Here is a 20,794-nt window from a genome sequence, read left to right as displayed (position 1 = left end):
ATGTGTCTTTGGGAAATATATGGAATATGGTATATGAAATAAGGTATGCCGCCTAAATTTTAGAGCTGGATCAGAAATTAGTGGCTTTGCAGTCTAACGGTTAGTGTTGGCCATCGTTGGTCAGCTGTGAGGCCATAGCTGGTCTATCAATGAAGTATCATTGTAAGGCCATAGCTGATCAGCTGTAAAGCAATTGTTTGTCTGTCAGATGTAAGGCCACAAAGGTAGCATTGTTGCTCTATATAAAGGATAGCCTCATTGGTCAAGGAACCTACAGCTGAATTCATCCATCCATCCTGTGTTTGCTATTGGTCAAGGAACCTACAGCTGAATTCATCCATCCATCCTGTGTTTGCTATTGGTCAAGGAACCTACAGCTGAATTCATCCATCCATCCTGTGTTTGCTATTGGTCAAGGAACCTACAGCTGAATTCATCCATCCATCCTGTGTTTGCTATTGGTCAAGGAACCTACAGCTGAATTCATCCATCCATCCTGTGTTTGCTATTGGTCAAGGAACCTACAGCTGAATTCATCCATCCATCCTGTGTTTGCTCAACTCTTCATGTTTTTGGCTTTTCAAATGATCTGAACACAAAATATTAAAGAGACAATATATGGTCAAAATGTTTTAATACTAAACCAATTGGAATCACAAGGTGTTAGCGTTTGCTGGTCAGTCCAGAGAGCCAGCCTTTTTTTTCTTCTTTCAACTGCTTGCTGCGCCGTTCTTCTTCTTCCTAAAAACAAACAAAATCAGCAAACTAGATTCTACGTGTCATTTCAATATCAAACATGGCAGATAAATGTGTTCATTACATATGACTGACAAATATAATATCACGATATTTTCTACCTCAACTCTCCACTACAAATATAATATCAAGATATTTTTCTACCTGAACTCTCCACTACAAATATCACGATATTTTCTACCTCAACTCTCCACTACAAATATCACAATATTTTCTACCTCAACTCTCCAGTACAAATATAATATCAAGATATTTTTCTACCTCAAGTCTCCGCTGATTTTCCTTAAAGGCTGCCAGTGGATCATCAAATTTGTTGTAGTAATCCAATACAGGACGGATGTCATCCACACCACTGGCTGCAATTGCTGCAAAAACCAAGTGGCCAAATTAAATTTTACTTGAAGTGGCCAAATTAAATTTTACTTGAAGTGGCCAAATTAAATTTTACTTGAAGTGGCCAAATTAAATTTTACTTGAAGTGGCCAAATTAAATTTTACTTGAAGTGGCCAAATTAAATTTTACTTGAAGTGGCCAAATTAAATTTTACTTGAAGTGGCCAAATTAAATTTTACTTGAAGTGGCCAAATTAAATTTTACTTGAAGTGGCCAAATTAAATTTTACTTGAAGTGGCCAAATTAAATTTTACTTGAAGTGGCCAGTTAAATTTGACTGATTGAAGTGGACTTACTTTTAAGAAAATGTGCTAGATCAATCAGAGTTTGGTCATCTTCCTGGCCCGTCCATTTTTTGAGCACAAAAGCATTGGATGTCTGAAGTTTGACAGACTGAGGGTTGCAGTCCAGCATAATGATGCGGGACATGTCCCGGTTCAGACAGGACAGATCCTGGGACAGCAGAATATAGCCAAACATGACATTTTCAAATATTGCAGCCACATGACATTTTCAAATATTACAGCCACACATGACATTTTCAAATATTACAGCCAAACATGACATTTTCATATATTGCAGCCACATGACATTTTCAAATATTACAGCCACACATGACATTTTCAAATATTACAGCCAAACATGACATTTTCAAATATTACAGCCAAACATGACATTTTCAAATATTACAGCCACACATGACATTTTCAAATATGAGAGACATACATGACATCTGAGCATGCATAAGTACAAACCTTGACATGGTGTCCCTCCATATATCTGGTGGCGTCTCTGTACAGGCGATACATGATGTAGCCTTGTGGGTCCAGATGGTTCACTAGAGGATCAGCTGTCTGAAAGCAGGAAATGTTGTCTTACCCTCTGGTGGCTACACACCCCCACATCAGGTGTCAGCCTTCAACATCTTGGGCTAGTCAAGTGCTATCAGACTGTCATGTATCAAGTCATGTTGGCCAAGATGTCTGGCTCCAGTCATGTTGGCCAAGATGTCTGGCTCCAGTCATGTTGGCCAAGATGTCTGGCTCCAGTCATGTTGGCCAAGATGTTTGGCTCCAGTCATGTTGGCCAAGATGTTTGGCTCCAGTCATGTTGGCTCCAGTCATGTTGGCCAAGATGTTTGGCTCCAGTCATGTTGGCCAAGATGTTTGGCTCCAGTCATGTTGGCCAAGATGTTTGGCTCCAGTCATGTTGGCCAAGATGTTTGGCTCCAGTCATGTTGGCCAAAATGTTTGGCTCCAGTCATGTTGGCCAAGATGTTTGGCTCCAGTCATGTTGGCCAAAATGTTTGGCTCAAGTCATGTTGGCCAAGATGTCTATCTCCAGACATGTTGGCCAAGATGTTTGGCTCTAGTCATGTTGGCCAAGATGTTTGGCTCCAGTCATGTTGGCTCTAGTCATGTTGGCCAAGATGTTTGGCTCTAGTCATGTTGGCCAAGATGTTTGGCTCTAGTCATGTTGGCCAAGATGTTTGGCTCTAGTCATGTTGGCCAAGATGTTTGGCTCCAGTCATGTTGGCCAAGATGTTTGGCTCTAGTCATGTTGGCCAAGATGTTTGGCTCTAGTCATGTTGGCCAAGATGTTTGGCTCTAGTCATGTTGGCCAAGATGTTTGGCTCCAGTCATGTTGGCTCTAGTCATATTGGCCAAAATGTTTGGCTCCAGTCATGTTGGCCAAGATGTTTGGCTCTAGTCATGTTGGCCAAGATGTTTGGCTCTAGTCATGTTGGCCAAGATGTTTGGCTCCAGTCATGTTGGCTCTAGTCATGTTGGCCAAGATGTTTGGCTCCAGTCATGTTGGCCAAGATGTTTGGCTTCAGTCATGTTGGCTCCAGTCATGTTGGCCAAGATGTCTGACACTGGCAGTAATTGCTAGCTGAAAAAGTCAGACCAGCAGCCCTGGTGTCACCTGACAAGAGAGTGTCACCAAGAGTGTCACCTGACAGCAAGAGTGTTACCAAGAGTGTCACCTGACACCAAGAGTGTCACCTGACAACAAGAGTGTCATCTGACACCAAGAGTGTCACCTGACACCAAGAGTGTCACCTGACACCAAGAGTGTCACCTGACACCAAGAGTGTCACCTGACACCAAGAGTGTCACCTGACACCAAGAGTGTCATCTGACAACAAGAGTGTCACCTGACACCAAGAGTGTCACCTGACACCAAGAGTGTCATCTGACAACAAGAGTGTCACCTGACAACAAGAGTGTCACCTGACAACAAGAGTGTCACCTGACACCAAGAGTGTCACCTGACACCAAGAGTGTCACCTGACACCAAGAGTGTCACCTGACACCAAGAGTGTCACCTGACACCAAGAGTGTCACCTGACACCAAGAGTGTCACCTGACAGTTGAACATTGTTGTCACACAACTTACCATGCCTGACTCTGATGAAAAGATGACTATCTCATAGAGGGGAGGCCCCACTTGCTGCAGAAAGTATTCAATGCCAGGTCTCTTCTTGAACCTCCAGCCAGTGCCATACTGAGGACAAATCAATACATACATACACACACTTGCATGTACAGCTCCCTTCACAGTGTGCCCCGCTCCCCTCCCGGGGAGTGCCCTGCTCCCCTCCCATGGTGTGCCCTACTTCCCTCCCAGGGAGTGCCCTGCTACCCTCCCGGGGTGTGCCCTGCTCCCCTCCCAGGGTGTGTCCTGCTCCCTGAGTGTGTATCAAAAGCCAGCTTGTGAACAGACCGTCCAATCCGGATGTATGAGGACACCAGTTAATTCAATGACCAGAGTGTATGGAGGCTGGATGTATGGATACTTGAGTGGATCAGGCAAAAGCTTGTCTCTGGATGGATCTTGGATTTTCTGTTTCAAGATAAATAGCAAGAACAATAACACTCATATAGAACAATAACACTCATATAGAACAATAACACTAATATAGAACAATAACACTCATATAGAACAATAACACTCATCCATAATATTAACAATGGCTTGAACATTTTGGAGCTACCAGTTTAAACAACACTCATCTATAAAAAAAAAAATAAAACCATAATAATGTACTATTTACCACCACAAACAACAATGTAGTGCGAACAGGGCATTACCTCCCCCCCCCCGGACATAGCTTAAGGTACAGCTAAGGTTAGGGCTATGACTAGGGTTAGGTATAGGGTAAGATTTAGGGTTAGTGTTATGGTCAAGGTTAGGGTTAGGTGTTGGGTTAGATTTAGGGTTAGTGTTATGGTCAAGGTTAGGCTTAAACCAATATCTAGAATTGGTTTTGTGTTAAGTTTTAGGCTGAGGTGAATGCATAGGTTTTTGTCTTTTTCTAAAGGTTAGGATTAAGGTAAGATATAGGTATAGAATATGAGTAAAAGTTAGAATTTTAACTTGAGGAGGGGGGGGGGATTAATTCCCTGGGGTAATTGCTGGTGGGGGGGGGGGGGGGAAAGAGATAATGTCCTGTAGCCCAATGTAGCACCATCATTCACAGATTGTTTTTTTAAAAAAGAAAAACCTTTTTAAAGATATTCATTTCCTTCCATGTTCGTCTTAGGTATCCTATCACTAATGGCGCTGAAATAATAAAAAGGCGTGTTTGAGTGTGTGCATAGACACTACATATACAAAGCATATATATATATATATATATATATATATATATATATATATATATATATAAGCTGTAGTATTTGGGCTGTAGTATACAAAGTTTGAGTTCATTTAAGCTGTAGTATTTAGTGTGGTGAGCTTTGGGTTATGCTATGTTGTGTAGTGTGATGTTTCGTGTTAGTGTGGTGAGCTTTGGGTTATGCTATGTTGTGTAGTGTGATGTTGCGTGTTAGTGTGGTGAGCTTTGGGTTATGCTATGTTGTGTAGTGTGATGTTGCGTGTTAGTGTGGTGAGCTTTGGGTTATGCTATGTTGTGTAGTGTGATGTTGCGTGTTAGTGTGGTGAGCTTTGGGTTATACTATGTTGTGTAGTGTGATGTTGCGTGTTAGTTGGGTGAGCTTTGGGTTATGCTATGTTGTGTAGTGTGATGTTGCGTGTTAGTGGGAAGAGGGATGGATAGCCACGTCTAGGTGTGTAGGGTTTTGTCTGTGCTTTTATTATTCTTTCTTACCTACATTTTTTAAATAGAATCATGTTAAAGAAAAATTGCACACCAAATGGATGCAAAACAGAGGAAGTTAAATAGATTCTTATGATTTTTTCTTGAGAAATCAGAAATGAGGTTAAATCCTACTGCAGGTCAATGGAATGTCAAATTTTTTTGACACACATATTAGTTTCATATCGGAGGTCATTCAAAAAAATTAAAAGTAATCAAAGTATGAGATTTTTTTACTTATCTAGAAAATTTTATCTGAAACAGTTCCCTAGGTATGGTGTTCACATGGAAATACAGTATAATACCTTTTCCCAGTTACTAGAAATGGTTCAAAAGATGATAGAAACCTGCCCATACAATCAGAGGCGTATCCAGGTTTTCGGTGTAGGGGGAGCGAAAATAGCAAAAAAAGGCGCAGAATTGGTAATATCTTTTATATATATATATATATATATATATATATATATATATCTATCTGATCTGTATGTTATTGCTTCGCTATGATGTAAAATAAATTGAAAGTAGCACTCTGAAGAAATAAATAAAAAAAACAACACAATGTAGGCAGACAAAACAAAAATGTATCACTCTAAACAAAAAAAAAATATATATACACACACTATAACCAAAAACAATGAATCAGTAGCGTACGCAGGAGGGGGGGGGAGCAGCCGCTCCCCCTCTGGCCATTTTCAGCAAAGTGGCGCCTTTTTGGAAACTTTTAAAACTCAAAGTTTAAAACAATGATTTTTGTTAAAAAATTAATTTTGGTCGGCACATCTATGTAAATCACAAGATTTCTTTTCATGCAGCAATTAAGCAGAATTGTACTATTATAGTAGCGTCTACATTTACAACACGTATTAACAGCTGTATCAAGTTTGTCATTCTAAAAATAACCATTACGATGCATTGCAATTTTAAAAAACCTCTACGGGTAGTACCACTTGGCAAGAGGGGTGTTAAGTTTAAGGCAACTGTATAATGTATTTGCTTAAGAATAATTGATCTATAAAATATTATACATAAATCTCCACACATAATTACTTTATATATACAGTTTTAATCATGTAAATAGGGGTCGGCGTGGTCGAGTCGGTAAAGCTCATGGTTGCTAAACCGAAAAGTCTCGAGTTCGAACCCTCGGGCAGATGAGGCTCGTTAGCTGGGGACAGCCACTCTTCTAGGAGAGACAACTCCAAAATTAAACAACTGCTGCCTTGTAGTTTGTTCTTGGTTGGACAAAGGCTATGGAAGCAAATCCAAAAAGAAAAGCAGGCTGAAATCGGAGTCAATGGCCTCAATGGCGCATAACCAGTTAACACGTAACGCTTAATTGTGTTGGAGGCGTGGTCGAGTCGGCAAAAAGCTCATGGTTGATAAATTCGAACAAAGTCTCGATAAAACCCACTGGCAGATAAATCTCGATCCGCCTCAACACTAATAATTAAGAACGAAGAAGAAGAAGAAGAAGAATCATGTAATTAATTTAAAAAAAAATTACAATACAAATACAACTGATGTGGCACATCTATTTAAATTTACTTATGGGCAAACTGCGTAGTGGTGGGGACATTTTGACAAGGTCAACAACGTCATCACGAGGAAGTAGTAGTATTATGACAGTTTGGGCGATAGTGATTACGATTACAAATTATATGAAACAGTTACAACCCCCCACCCCCATGGAACCCTCTGTAAAAAAATAGTGTCATAATACCACTTCTACTTATTTAAATCTATTTCTGAATCAGTATATATGTGTAATTGAATATGTGTGTTTAGAACAGTCTTCTAAAAACTGACGCTATGTTCACTCTGTTCACCACACACACACACACCTCACCACCACAATTGTGTGGATGGACATTAATATCACACCTAGGTATACACTGGGTTGGATAATTGACCTAAAGTGACCGGACAGTGGTGAATAAAGTTACCCCCCCCCCCCCCCCCCAACCCACCCCGAACTGATCTTTTAAGTACATTTGGGAAAACGCGTAACGATGTACCAAAGTACCATGCCGCCAGAATCATAGCTTTTGAATCAGGTAAAAGTCTGTGAATATTGTTTTTGCAATTACCAGTAAAAAAGTGTGTGATCAATACAGTAATCTAACCCATACCTGATCACTATGTTAAAAAATGATCTGTAAAGAACACAAAAAGCAGTAGTTAATAAAAAGATATATGATCTGAACTAAAAGACCGATAATTTAGTTAAATGTAAGCTATTATTCCGGATGTTTATCTATAATTTTAAAAGCGTGTTTTTATACCAACTCGATTTTAAAAACTTTCATTATGCTGTAATACTTAAGCATTTATGATGACGATATATTTAATTCTGATTGTAGATCAAAAACATTTAAAAAACACGAATACTGTTAAACAATTATATTACATTCTTAAGTAATTATTGATTTGTTTTGACATTTAAAATTAAATATGTAGATGTTTACATATTTATATTAAGAGCGTGATTATTTCCCCTATTTCGCTTTTCTTAATAATTGTCCCAGGAATCGTTATGTAAAATTTTTTTTTATAAGAATTATAAAACAGATTGTGTTGCATTTGTTTTTGGTTGTAGTGTGTGTGTATATATATATATATATATACACACACATATATATATATTGTTTACATTGATACATTTTTTGTTTTGTCGGCCTACATTGTGTTTTTTTTATTATTTCTTCAAGTGCTAATAACAATTTATTTTACATCATAGCGAAGTAATGACATACAGCTAGTAAATATATATATATATATATATATATATATATATATATATATATATATATATATATATATAATACACGTATATAGAACGAGTTAAAAATTCGGCGCCTTTTTTTGCTCATTTCGCTCCCCCTACAACGAAAACCTGGATACGCCTCTGCAATGAATGCAATAACCTGTTTTGTAATCCTTGTAAAACAATTTTACATAATAATTCAACTTCTTTCACCACTGTCCGGTCACTTTAGGACAATCATCCAACCCAGAATATACCTAAGTGTGACATTATTGTTGCTGTACTCAATTGTGGTGGTGAGGGGGGGTGGGTTGGGGGTGGGGAAACCAACTCAGAGTAAACATAGCGTCAGTTTTTAAATGACTGTTGTAAACATACATATTCAATTACACATGTATAGCCTACTGTTTCAAAAATAGATTTAAATAAGTAGGAGTGGTATTATGACAATTATTTTTTTTACAGAGGGGTCCATGGGTGGGGGGGGGACGGGACGGGACCCACCTAACACCCCTACCCTCCGCCACAGAGCTGAGCGGATAATTAACTGTACGGTTAGTGTTAGTTTTACTTGAGTTGTTTTTTTAATACAAAATACAGCATTATTCACATTTAATATAGATCTAGTAAACTAAAATAATAATTAATATAAAGTTAAGGGGTCATCCATAAATGACGTCACACTTTTTTTGATGATTTTTACCTCCCCCCGTCAAACATCGGCACAAAAAGCCAGACCTACCCCCCCCCCCCCCCCCCCCCCCCCCAATAAAATGACGTCACATCCCCCCTCAAATTTGCAGTTGAATTTTTCTTAAAACAGATATTTTTCCAAAATCTTGTCTGAACTCTCTAAACAGAGTATTTTAATCAATTTCTATTACAATTTATTAAAACAGTTTTCTTAAACGCGAAATAACGGTTACAATTTTTGTTCTAACATTACATTTTGTTAATGCAAAAGTGTGACGTCCCACCATCTGAACCCCCCCCCCCTCATCACACACCATCACAAAATTACGGACAACCCTCCCCCCTACAAGTGTGACGTCATTTATGGACGACCCCTAATACTGTTTCATATAATTTGTAATCATAATCACTATTGCCCAAACTGCCATAATACTACTACTTCATCGTAATGACGTTGTTGACCTTGTCAAAATTTCCCCATCGCTACACAGTTCGCCCATAAGTAAATCTAAATAGAGGTGCCACATTAGTTGTATTTGTGTCTGTATTGTAATTTCAAAAAATAAATTACATGATTCAAACTGTATATATAAAGTAATTATGTGTGAAATTTTTTGTGTAGCATTTTCTAATTCAATTATCCGTAAGCAAATACATTATACAGTTGCCTTAAACTTAACACCCCTCTTGCTAAGTGGTACTACCTGTAGAGTTTTTTTTAACATTGCAATGCATCGTAATAATTTATTTTTAGAATGGCAAACTGATACAGCTGCTAATATGTGTTGTAAACGTAGACTCTACTAGTCTATTACTGTTATGCTTAGTTACTGCATGAAAATAAATCTTGTGATTCACATAGATGTGCCTACCAAATATTATTTCTTAACAAATATCAATGTTTAAAACTTTGAGTTTAAAAAGTTTCCAAAAAGGCGCCACTTTGCTGAAAATGGCCAGAGGGGGAGCTAATCCCCCCCCCCCGTATCTTATAAAAATGTTTCATCCACTTATTGAGGAGGTGCACTTCCGGTTACCAGAAATTTCTCAAAAGCTGAAAACATAGAAAACTACGAACTTGATTTTCCATTATGTCAACCTAAATTGCTCAAAAGCTGAAAACAGAAAACTACAAACTTGATTTTCCATTATGTCAAACTAAATTGCTCAAAAGCTGAAAACATAGATAACTACGAACTTGATTTTCCATTATGTCAAACTAAATTGCTCAAAAGCTGAAAACAGAAAACTACAAACTTGATTTTCCATTATGTCAAACTAAATTGCTCAAAAGCTGAAAACATAGATAACTACAAACTTGATTTTCCATTATGTCAAACTAAATTGCTCAAAAGCTGAAAACAGAAAACTACAAACTTGATTTTCCATTATGTCAACCTAAATTTCTCAAAAGCTGAAAACAGAAAACTACAAACTTGATTTTCCATTATGTCAACCTAAATTTCTCAAAAGCTGAAAACAGAAAACTACAAACTTGATTTTCCATTATGTCAAACTAAATTGCTCAAAAGCTGAAAACATAGATAACTACGAACTTGATTTTCCATTATGTCAAACTAAATTGCTCAAAAGCTGAAAACAGAAAACTACAAACTTGATTTTCCATTATGTCAACCTAAATTTCTCAAAAGCTGAAAACAGAAAACTACAAACTTGATTTTCCATTATGTCAACCTAAATTTCTCAAAAGCTGAAAACAGAAAACTACAAACTTGATTTTCCATTATGTCAACCTAAATTTCTCAAAAGCTGAAAACAGAAAACTACAAACTTGATTTTCCATTATGTCAACCTAAATTTCTCAAAAGCTGAAAACAGAAAACTACAAACTTGATTTTCCATTATGTCAACCTAAATTTCTCAAAAGCTGACAACAGAAAACTACAAACTTGATTTTCCATTATGTCAACCTAAATTTCTCAAAAGCTGAAAACAGAAAACTACAAACTTGATTTTCCATTATGTCAACCTAAATTTCTCAAAAGCTGAAAACAGAAAACTACAAACTTGATTTTCCATTATGTCAACCTAAATTTCTCAAAAGCTGAAAACAGAAAACTACAAACTTGATTTTCCATTATGTCAACCTAAATTTCTCAAAAGCAGAAAACAGAAAACTACAAACTTGATTTTCCATTATGTCAACCTAAATTTCTCAAAAGCTGAAAACAGAAAACTACAAACTTGATTTTCCATTATGTCAACCTAAATTTCTCAAAAGCTGAAAACAGAAAACTACAAACTTGATTTTCCATTATGTCAACCTAAATTTCTCAAAAGCTGAAAACAGAAAACTACAAACTTGATTTTCCATTATGTCAACCTAAATTTCTCAAAAGCTGAAAACAGAAAACTACAAACTTGATTTTCCATTATGTCAACCTAAATTTCTCAAAAGCTGACAACAGAAAACTACAAACTTGATTTTCCATTATGTCAACCTAAATTTCTCAAAAGCTGAAAACAGAAAACTACAAACTTGATTTTCCATTATGTCAACCTAAATTTCTCAAAAGCTGACAACAGAAAACTACAAACTTGATTTTCCATTATGTCAACCTAAATTTCTCAAAAGCTGAAAACAGAAAACTACAAACTTGATTTTCCATTATGTCAACCTAAATTTCTCAAAAGCTGAAAACAGAAAACTACAAACTTGATTTTCCATTATGTCAACCTAAATTTCTCAAAAGCTGAAAACAGAAAACTACAAACTTGATTTTCCATTATGTCAACCTAAATTTCTCAAAAGCTGAAAACAGAAAACTACAAACTTGATTTTCCATTATGTCAACCTAAATTTCTCAAAAGCTGAAAACAGAAAACTACAAACTTGATTTTCCATTATGTCAACCTAAATTTCTCAAAAGCTGAAAACAGAAAACTACAAACTTGATTTTCCATTATGTCAACCTAAATTTCTCAAAAGCTGAAAACAGAAAACTACAAACTTGATTTTCCATTATGTCAACCTAAATTTCTCAAAAGCTGAAAACAGAAAACTACAAACTTGATTTTCCATTATGTCAACCTAACTTAAATAGCACTCAAGACATTGTGCTAACAGACAAGATTACAAAACTTAACTATAACATGTGTTAAATGGAGAGATTAACCTGTTTGTTGTTTCCTACAAAACTTAACTATAACATGTGTTAAATGGAGAGATTAACCTGTTTGTTGTTTCGTCTTATATGATGCATGACGCACTGGATGAGCCATAAAGGCGTGTCCATGTTTACACCAATTTCCTTACTCTCTATTTATGACTAGCTCACTTCACACTCTGCTACATAAACTGACACAACTTTAGAGATGGGTTTCACCAACACGTTACCAATCAGATTTCAGACATGTACAACTGAGTTTCAATGGATTTATAGATTTTACATCTCCCAAACTTTCAATGGATTTATAGAATTTTACATTTTTTTTACCACAGTAAGAGATGAGTCGAGGTTAAAACAGCACTTACCTTCTGAAAATTCATCTTGAATCTAAAACAATAAATAGAACAAGTCAAATGAGTTTGAAGAACACAAAGACCAACAAACATAAAACATGAGAACTCCATACAAACATTGGCTAACAAGACATTCCCTAATTAGATTTTGAGCACTAGAAAATAGAAAGTTATTTGTAAGAAAATGAGGATGCGAGCTAAAAAGGACATCATGCAAAATATATCAGATGAGTAATGATCAAACTCTGGGGATGATCAAACTCTGTGAGTGGCCAGCTGACACTTACCTCTTTACCATCAGGGTCCAACTGGGGGGCACCTGGGGAAAAAAACATTTGAAATGATTGAACCCTAGGCTGTACACAAAATAGAAGACACTGTACACAAAACAGAAGACACTGTACACAAAATAGAAGACACTGTACACAAAATAGAAGACACTGTACACAAAATAGAAGACACTGTACACAAAATAGAAGACACTGTACACAAAATAGAAGACACTTTACACAAAATAGAAGACACTGTACACAAAATAGAAGACACTGTACACAAAATAGAAGACGATGTACACAAAACAGAAGACACTGTACACAAAATAGAAGACACCAACTTCTGGCTGCAGATTGCACTTTATTGGCTTTACACAAGTTAGTAACTAGCCCTAACCCAATGGCTGTGTTCATGTGAAGTTAGTGACTAGCCCTAACCCAATGGCTGTGTTCATGTGTAGTTAGAAGTTAGTAACTAGCCCTAACCCAATGGCTGTGTTCATGTGAAGTTAGTGACTAGCCCTAACCCAATGGCTGTGTTCATGTGTAGTTAGTGACTAGCCCTAACCCAATGGCTGTGTTCATGTGTAGTTAGTGGCTAGCCCTAACCCAATGGCTGTGTTCATGGGTAGTTAGTGACTAGCCCTAACCCAATGGCTCTGTTCATGTGTAGTTAGTAACTAGCCCTAGCCCAATGGCTGTGTTCATGTGTAGTTAGTGACTAGCCCTAACCCAATGGCTGTGTTCATGTGTAGTTAGTGGCTAGCCCTAACCCAATGGCTGTGTTCATGTGTAGTTAGAAGTTAGTGACTAGCCCTAACCCAATGGCTGTGTTCATGGGCAATACACATTATTTAACACATTTTATTTAGATCTACCTCTAGGCTATAAAAGCCAGGCCACACAGGCTTAGAAAAATTCCCAGGTCCCAATGGTGTGACCACTAGTGGCCAGAGAGACATTTAATAATGTTATTGTTAATTTAGTCCCTTGGCAGCCAAAAGTAGGAACAGGTCATGTCTAAAAAGTAGGAACAGGTCATGTTTAAAAAGTGGAATTTGAAGCCAAAAAGATGAACATACGCATGGGTCTGCTGACCACACTATTATTACAGATAATTAAATATTGATAATGCAAATTATGATAATGAAATACTTTTATTTTATGTACTAGACTACCTGTTATCCTTGGATAATGAAATACTTTTATTTTATGTACTAGACTACCCGTTATCCTTGGATAATGAAATACTTTTATTTTATGTACTAGACTACCCGTTATCCTTGGATAATGAAATACTTTTATTTTATGTACTAGACTACCCGTTATCCTTGGATAATGAAATACTTTTATTTTATGTACTAGACTACCTGTTATCCTTGGATAACTGTAGGTCTCGGGGCTCATCCATAAATGACATTATGTCTGTTACTTATTATGGGGGTCATCCATAAATGACATTATGTCTGTTACTTATTATGGGGGTCATCCATAAATGACATTATGTCTGTTACTTATTATGGGGCTCATCCATAAATGACATTATGTCTGTTACTTATTATGGGGGTCATCCATAAATGACATTATGTCTGTTACTTATTATGGGGGTCATCCATAAATGACATTATGTCTGTTACTTATTATGGGGGTCATCCATAAATGACATTATGTCTGTTACTTATTATGGGGGTCATCTATAAATGACATTATGTCTGTTACTTATTATGGGGGTCATCCATAAATGACATTATGTCTGTTACTTATTATGGGGGTCATCCATAAATGACATTATGTCTGTTACTTATTATGGGGGTCATCCATAAATGACATTATGTCTGTTACTTATTATGGGGGTCATCCATAAATGACATTATGTCTGTTACTTATTATGGGGGTCATCCATAAATGACATTATGTCTGTTAATTATTATCACAAAAAAAACCATACCCCACTGTTATAACTGAGTCCAGTATTGATGCTAGTTGATTATCTACCCCCCCTCCTCCCGTCCCACACCTGAACTGGGACACAATGCATCCCCGTCCCACCTAGCTCCCCCCTCCTTTAATGTCCCACCTAGCTCCCCTCTCCTTTAACGTCCCACCTAGCTCCCCTCTTTTAACGTCCCACCTAGCTCCCCTCTTTTAACGTCCCACCTAGCTCCCCTCTTTTAATGTCCCACCTAGCTCCCCTCTCCTATAACGTCCCACCTAGCTCCCCTCTCTTTTAACGTCCCACCTAGCTCCCCTCTTTTAACGTCCCACCTAGCTCCCCTCTTTTAATGTCCCACCTAGCTCCCCTCTCCTATAACGTCCCACCTAGCTCCCCTCTCTTTTAACGTCCCACCTAGCTCCCCTCTCCTATAACGTCCCACCTAGCTCCCCCCTCCTTTAACCAGCTGGCAAAGCCAGCGAGGCTTACACTCTACATACATGATATATCACATGCAACAAACAACTAATACACTCTACATACATGATATATCACATGCAACAAACAACTAATACACTCTACATACATGATATATCACATGCAACAAACAACTAATACAATAAGAGCAGTAATAACATAAGTAGGAAAGCAACATCTTAACATCTTAGTATGATAATACTGTTTCCTCATGTAGATGACGCTATACCGTGTTATAGTAAAAACTAGAATCAATAAACAGCTAACCTAGTTCCATAATAAATGCTACTGAGTAATGCTAAATCTGAAGTAGTTTGTAAAACATTATATGGTTCGTGTCTAGAATTTATCGCTATAGCATAAATATGAACTATTTCTATATCATCTATTTCAGTCATTTTTTTTTCTAAACTGTACGACAATATGTATCTAATGGAAAAAAAAGATGGTTATACATCTATAAATTTCAGTATAATTAAGATAAGTTATCCTCAATATACCACAAGCAACACTTCATTATCTCTCCTAGATAAAACTTCTCAAGTTGGTAAACTAAGTAATATGGCCACAATGATAATTAGTTTCTCTACAAAATATCTTAGAGGAATACTTTCCAACAAAACCCAAAAAATCAATAGACAAGGTATACTCAGCATCACATCATCAAGATACCATCATAAAAACCCATTAAAAAGCATAGACTGCGTCATCGGTCTTAAAACATCATCTCATCATCGTCCTATCTAGCGGCAACAACAACCGTCACAAGCTTACCGTCAAGTAAGTGGACCGATTGACCGCTCCAAAATTTCACAAGAAAAAACCCCGATAAGTCTAAGCTAAAGGGTTCAATCATCACACGATTAAGAAAATAAATCCTCCAAGGATAGTGTAAATCATAGACATCTTGTTATTTAGACATTTTGTCAACTGGTTAATAATAGTACTTTTTTGTAAAAATCAGGTTATAAAAGTTATGATTGTCTTGTAAAGGGTCCTAACTTTATGATTGTTTTATAAGCTTTTAACTGGCACATTGAATAAATGAAGAGAGAAAATTCAGAAATTATTTTAAAGTGCACTGATTAAATGTAAACAACCTATCTCTAGCACAGAACAAAATTCAATATAAAAATAAAGTTCAACAACTTCTAACAAATGCAGCTAATAGACCTAAATAAATAAATAAATACTTAAGCAACAGTTGGACTTGGGCATACGACTTATAGAAGAGGACCAACGCTTATAATTAGAATATTTTTATAAGAACACATTAGAGCTTAATGTTTATTAATCTAAATCCATAAGCTTGGACATCTGGAACTGCAGTGGGATGACATCGACACATGAACACTTCATTTTAACATCATGGGTGTAAGGGTACTTCTCATCTTCATTAGGGGTACAAGAATACTTCACATTAGACTTAAAACAACGACGATTTAGTCACTCGCACTTATCACTGTAGACTAACTTCAATGTTGGAAAAGTACATTCTTCAATTCTGATACGTCACTACTGACAATGGAGTATTCTGAAATAGGACAAGTCCTACTACATGTACACAATATTCTCAACGTCACTACTGACAATGGAGTATTCTGAAATAGGACAAGTCCTACTACATGTACACAATATTCTCAGAAATAGCTGCACTAACAAATTGTTATTAATTGGTTTGCTGTTTGACAGTTTTGCTCCTTCATCAAAATGTGAATCCTTTTAGCTGCTTCAAAAAAAATATATGAGCCGTTTTCGCTTCTCCACCAACTGTTAAAAATTTCCTTAGTATGATTGGTACTGATGACTGCAGTGAGAGGTTAAACAGTTTTGTGGTGAATAAGACACAGTAGATGACTTGATTGTTGAACACCACACCAACACCATTTCAGCTAAACATCTTTAATTAAATAGATGGTGAAACTACACTCTAAATGGTGGTCTTACTATGGTCTATGTTCATCAACAGCGGCCGGCTTTAGGGACCAGCCCTACCACACTGTACAAAACAAAACACGTGTACATGCTTTTACGGCTAACGTTCGACTGTCCTAATTTATTCTCTCGGCCGAAGCTTCACCCTCGGGTTCTAACCGTTCTTTAACCCCTGCCTGACCCTGGCATTCCAGCGAGAGGGTGGGGGGACGGGTGCCCTAGCCTGCACATAGCTAGGTGGGACGGGGATGCATTGTGTCCCAGTTCAGGTGTGGGACGGGTGGGGGGTGGGTAGATAATCAACAAACTGGACCATCTTCTTGATTAATAGGTTTACCAAAAATATTTGATTTCAACGTAATTACTTATAAAGGATTTGAAATAAAATGTTCACATTCAGGTTAGCAGCTTTGAATAAAAGCTGGAACTAGACCAGAAGACTTACATTTGTTTGATTTGAATAAAATATCCAAGGGCTGGTAACTGATGTATCAATAAAAGCAAGAGTTGTAAGTAAGATGTACAATAACAACTGGCTCTTCTAGATAACATGTCATTGAGTGCTTCTCTTTGAATTGGAACTTTTTTTATTTCAGCATACATATGCGGGAAGATTGTTGTAAAAAAAAAAAAAAACCCAATTATGCCAGATAAATGGAACAAAATATGCATTTTTCTTTCCAACGTATCTCATGAACATTCAAATTGGAATATCAAACATTTTGCAAAATAATTTAAAATCGGGTGATCTCCAGTCTTTATGGAGTAATGTAATTTGGAAACGTCCATCAAACAGTGAACAGTTTTAGGGTGTATAGATGCAGGTGAAGGTATGATGATTATTCATGATCTAAAACCGTTTTTGTGCGTTTCAGTTGTGTTTATAATAAAATACGCTCAACTGGAGGTGAACGATTAAGCGGGGAATAAAATACGGCAGGAAACAGCTTCAACCCTCAAGCATCTACTTTTAGGGTCGATTTTCGCCAATTTTCAAAGTAACAAATATTGACATATTATATATCAATTTTGTTGCTTAACAATCGAGGAATTCAAAAATCTAAAAATTAATAGCACTAGACATTTACATCACGTTCAAAATGTAGATTAACCACACTCACTCAACTGAGATTTTTTTTTACATCTAAATGTAGTGAGGTCCAAAAATCCACGAAATTCACAAAATTAACGATATAATTACACAGAAATGTCACTTAGGCATACATTTATTTGTAATTATGTCAAACTTTACAAAATATACCAGTTTATAGCTTATTTCTATAATTATTCTTGAGAAAAAAAACGACCGCCCTCCCCTTTAAAATTCTGGCTTTTAGAAACACTCTGGGGAAGAAAAAAATAACAGAGTTAAATATAGAAGGTCTATATAAAAAACATAATTAATAAAATATGTCTATATGCCAATTTTTAATATAGTTGCAGCATTTACATGGCTAATTATAATTGTTTAGTACTTTGAACATTAATTTAAAGTTACGACTGTCTGTGGCGTCATTCAAGTGTAGTGTCAGTGTAGGTGAACAGGGTGTTAGAGCCTGATACGATTTCATTAGAATTGGTAATGAACAGAATGTATAATTAGAACTGGCATATAAAAACAATGTTGATAATAGATGCAGTTGTTTTAATGCTACTTATAATAGATCAAAATGACAAACATAATTAAAACCTAAGAATCTGGAAGCGGTGACCTCATTTTACTGACACGGTTGTCAAATAGTAAGTGAATAGATCTAGATTTCTAGATTTAGAATCTACGTAATTTTGAAAATACGCTAGTTCTAGAAGCAAAATCACTTTTAAAAACTGAAGTTAGTGATTAGATCTATAATGAAATTGAAATCAACAACTGATATGTAAGTATCTTTTGATTTTAAAAAAAAATACGCTTAGTTCTAAGAAAAAAAAATTCTATGGTGTACTCGATCCCTATCCCAAAACGTGCCAGCCATATCGCATGCGTAGTCAGCTACTCAGCTGCTTATCAAATCGATGAATTTTAAAATTATATAATAAAAGTAGGTCACCCTAAAAAAAAGAGTAAAATGGCTCCCGTTTTCACGACAGCCGTCACTCGATTCATAATTTACAGAGTTATACAGTTCTACTTTCTTTTGGCTATAGATTTAAAGAAATATTAATTTGTTATTTCTCATGCGTTCCAACAATTGTACCTAATTTTAATAAACATTAGATTAGTAAGGACTCGATTCTTTTTCGAATTAGCCCTCGACACTATACAGACTATTGCGAAGAAACAGACTCGCGCGAATGTCGTGCGTAGGCTGGTTCAGTGGCGAAGGTTAGAAGCCAATTTGCGACGGAAAATTTTTACTTTGAAATAATTACATTATCAATTAATTTCGATTTAAAACAAATGGCTTAAAGTCAAAAGTAAACTAAAATTTAAAAACTTTGTTATTCGCAGTGTACTCAAGATTCTCGTGTTTTAAAGATAAGTCTAGTTTTACTACGTGTGCGTGCATGGTGCGAATACCGATTTTCCGCGACAGAAAATCATTAAAAATATAAAAAAAAGTATCTACGGCAAAATAATAATTATATTTTACAGAATTAAATAGATTTAACTTAACTGTTATTTAAATACATGCTTCGGAGTAAAAAAATACAATTTTATATCCGTAAAAAATTAACTGAAATTCCCGCTTTCAGCGACGCCGATGTGTCGTAATTTTCGGCAGTCATTTTGTTCAAATTAAAGTAAAAAACGCATTCAAATATACTTTTTTTTACTTTCATAATTTACAGCAATCATTTCTAATGAAAAATCCATAAAAAAATAATAGTTATTTTTACAAAATATTATTTCTTACCTCATTAGTGCAGTACACGTTCTTTCCAAGTAGATCCATTCCGTCTAGATTTGCATACTTCGCATCCTTCGCCGCGGCACAAAATGTCATAAAAAACGAATTCCACAAAAATGTTGCTAACGAAGCTTGTAAAAACCTTGCTCTATTTATCAGTATAAACAAAATCCCCGAACGATGTCTGGTTAGAAAGTTTATGAACGGCGAAGACCGAATATGCATTTTGCGGTACCAATCTGTTTCCTGCCATACTCTAAAATGGAGTTTTACCTTTCATTTGTTACCTCTCCCCCACATTACTAATATTACTAGATCTACCTTTGGCCAGAGTAGGCTACATAGTACAACTAATATTAATTTAATATAACCTAGGCCTAGTTATACACAACATTCACATAGGTCATAGTCTCATAGTCATAGATTACCTAAAAATTTTAAAATCTACTTCTTAGGCCTAAGTGATAATAAGATCTTTGCAATGGAAAAGTTACAATAGGGTTAATTATATTAAAAATGTAGGCCTATCAATCTCTTACCCCAAACAGATACTAATCCAACGCCCCAAAAGATGCATAAACCACCAAGTGTGATCAAGCCTAGCCGCCAAGAATTTTTGCCATTCCACCAAGATTCTTTTTTCACATCTTTCCTCTCATTTGAATTAATGTCTTCTTTATTTTTGGACAAAAAATTATTGCCTGGAAGAGGGCTTCTATTTTCATCATGAGATGAATGAAGAGGAGAAAATGAACAAAATCGTGACACAAGTACAAGATGTTGCTTCTGTGTGAATTCTCGAAACTTGAAAAATAAAAGATCTAAATAGGAATTTCTACGGCCATAATTTGGTAGCGCTTTGTTCGTGTATAAATTTCCTTTGGTGTGAAAAAAGACTAAATTGTCTCCGTGAGAGTGAAAAATGCAACGACTGATATTTAGTAAGTTTTTACAGTGGCTCGTTGGTGACATTAAAGAACGCATGACAACATTGAAGGTCGCCATGTTGTTTGAAATTTGCCGGATTCTGGACTTACTAATACCCAATATCAACACACATTTACAGTGCTTACACTTACAGTCGGCTCTTTTGTTTCCTATGAGAAACCCCCCAACACACACAAACAAAAAATCT

General features: G+C 36.2%; 1 protein-coding gene and 1 long non-coding RNA gene across 2 annotated transcripts; both read right to left on the bottom strand.

Moving 5' to 3' along the window:
• Nucleotides 1-615: 615 nt before the first annotated feature.
• LOC131935701 (mitochondrial import inner membrane translocase subunit TIM50) lies at nucleotides 616-20,700 on the bottom strand. Its single transcript, XM_059292246.1, has 10 exons — nucleotides 20,199-20,700; nucleotides 12,481-12,512; nucleotides 12,206-12,227; nucleotides 4,659-4,717; nucleotides 3,878-3,997; nucleotides 3,551-3,658; nucleotides 1,906-2,004; nucleotides 1,447-1,603; nucleotides 1,018-1,121; nucleotides 616-741 (listed from the first exon to the last, which is right to left on the bottom strand). The coding sequence occupies exons 1-10, from the start codon at nucleotides 20,662-20,664 to the stop codon at nucleotides 664-666; spliced, it is 1,245 nt and encodes a 414-aa protein (XP_059148229.1). The 5' UTR covers nucleotides 20,665-20,700; the 3' UTR covers nucleotides 616-663.
• Nucleotides 18,020-18,694, bottom strand: LOC131935706 (uncharacterized). Its single transcript, XR_009385971.1, has 2 exons — nucleotides 18,286-18,694; nucleotides 18,020-18,154 (listed from the first exon to the last, which is right to left on the bottom strand). It is a non-coding gene; the product is annotated as an uncharacterized LOC131935706 (long non-coding RNA).
• Nucleotides 20,701-20,794: the final 94 nt, after the last annotated feature.

The sequence above is a fragment of the Physella acuta genome, unplaced genomic scaffold (assembly GCF_028476545.2).
Source record: "Physella acuta isolate Inbredline_101_S28 unplaced genomic scaffold, ASM2847654v3 ptg000155l, whole genome shotgun sequence".
NCBI classification, from domain to species: domain Eukaryota; kingdom Metazoa; phylum Mollusca; class Gastropoda; family Physidae; genus Physella; species Physella acuta.
Note: the sequence above shows the minus strand (reverse complement) of the source record. Positions and strands in the feature narration are given on the sequence as shown.

Bases quoted from the DNA above. Each gene is read 5' to 3' on its own strand.
- LOC131935701 (XM_059292246.1), bottom strand. From the start codon at position 20,664: ATGGCGACCTTCAATGTTGTCATGCGTTCTTTAATGTCACCAACGAGC. The intron at 3,998-4,658 runs GTTTTTCTTTTT...ATCTTGAAACAG, and splicing joins AAATGAATATCTTTAAAAAG to AAAATCCAAGATCCATCCAG. The intron at 1,604-1,905 runs GTTTGTACTTAT...CTGCTGTCCCAG, and splicing joins TGGAGGGACACCATGTCAAG to GATCTGTCCTGTCTGAACCG.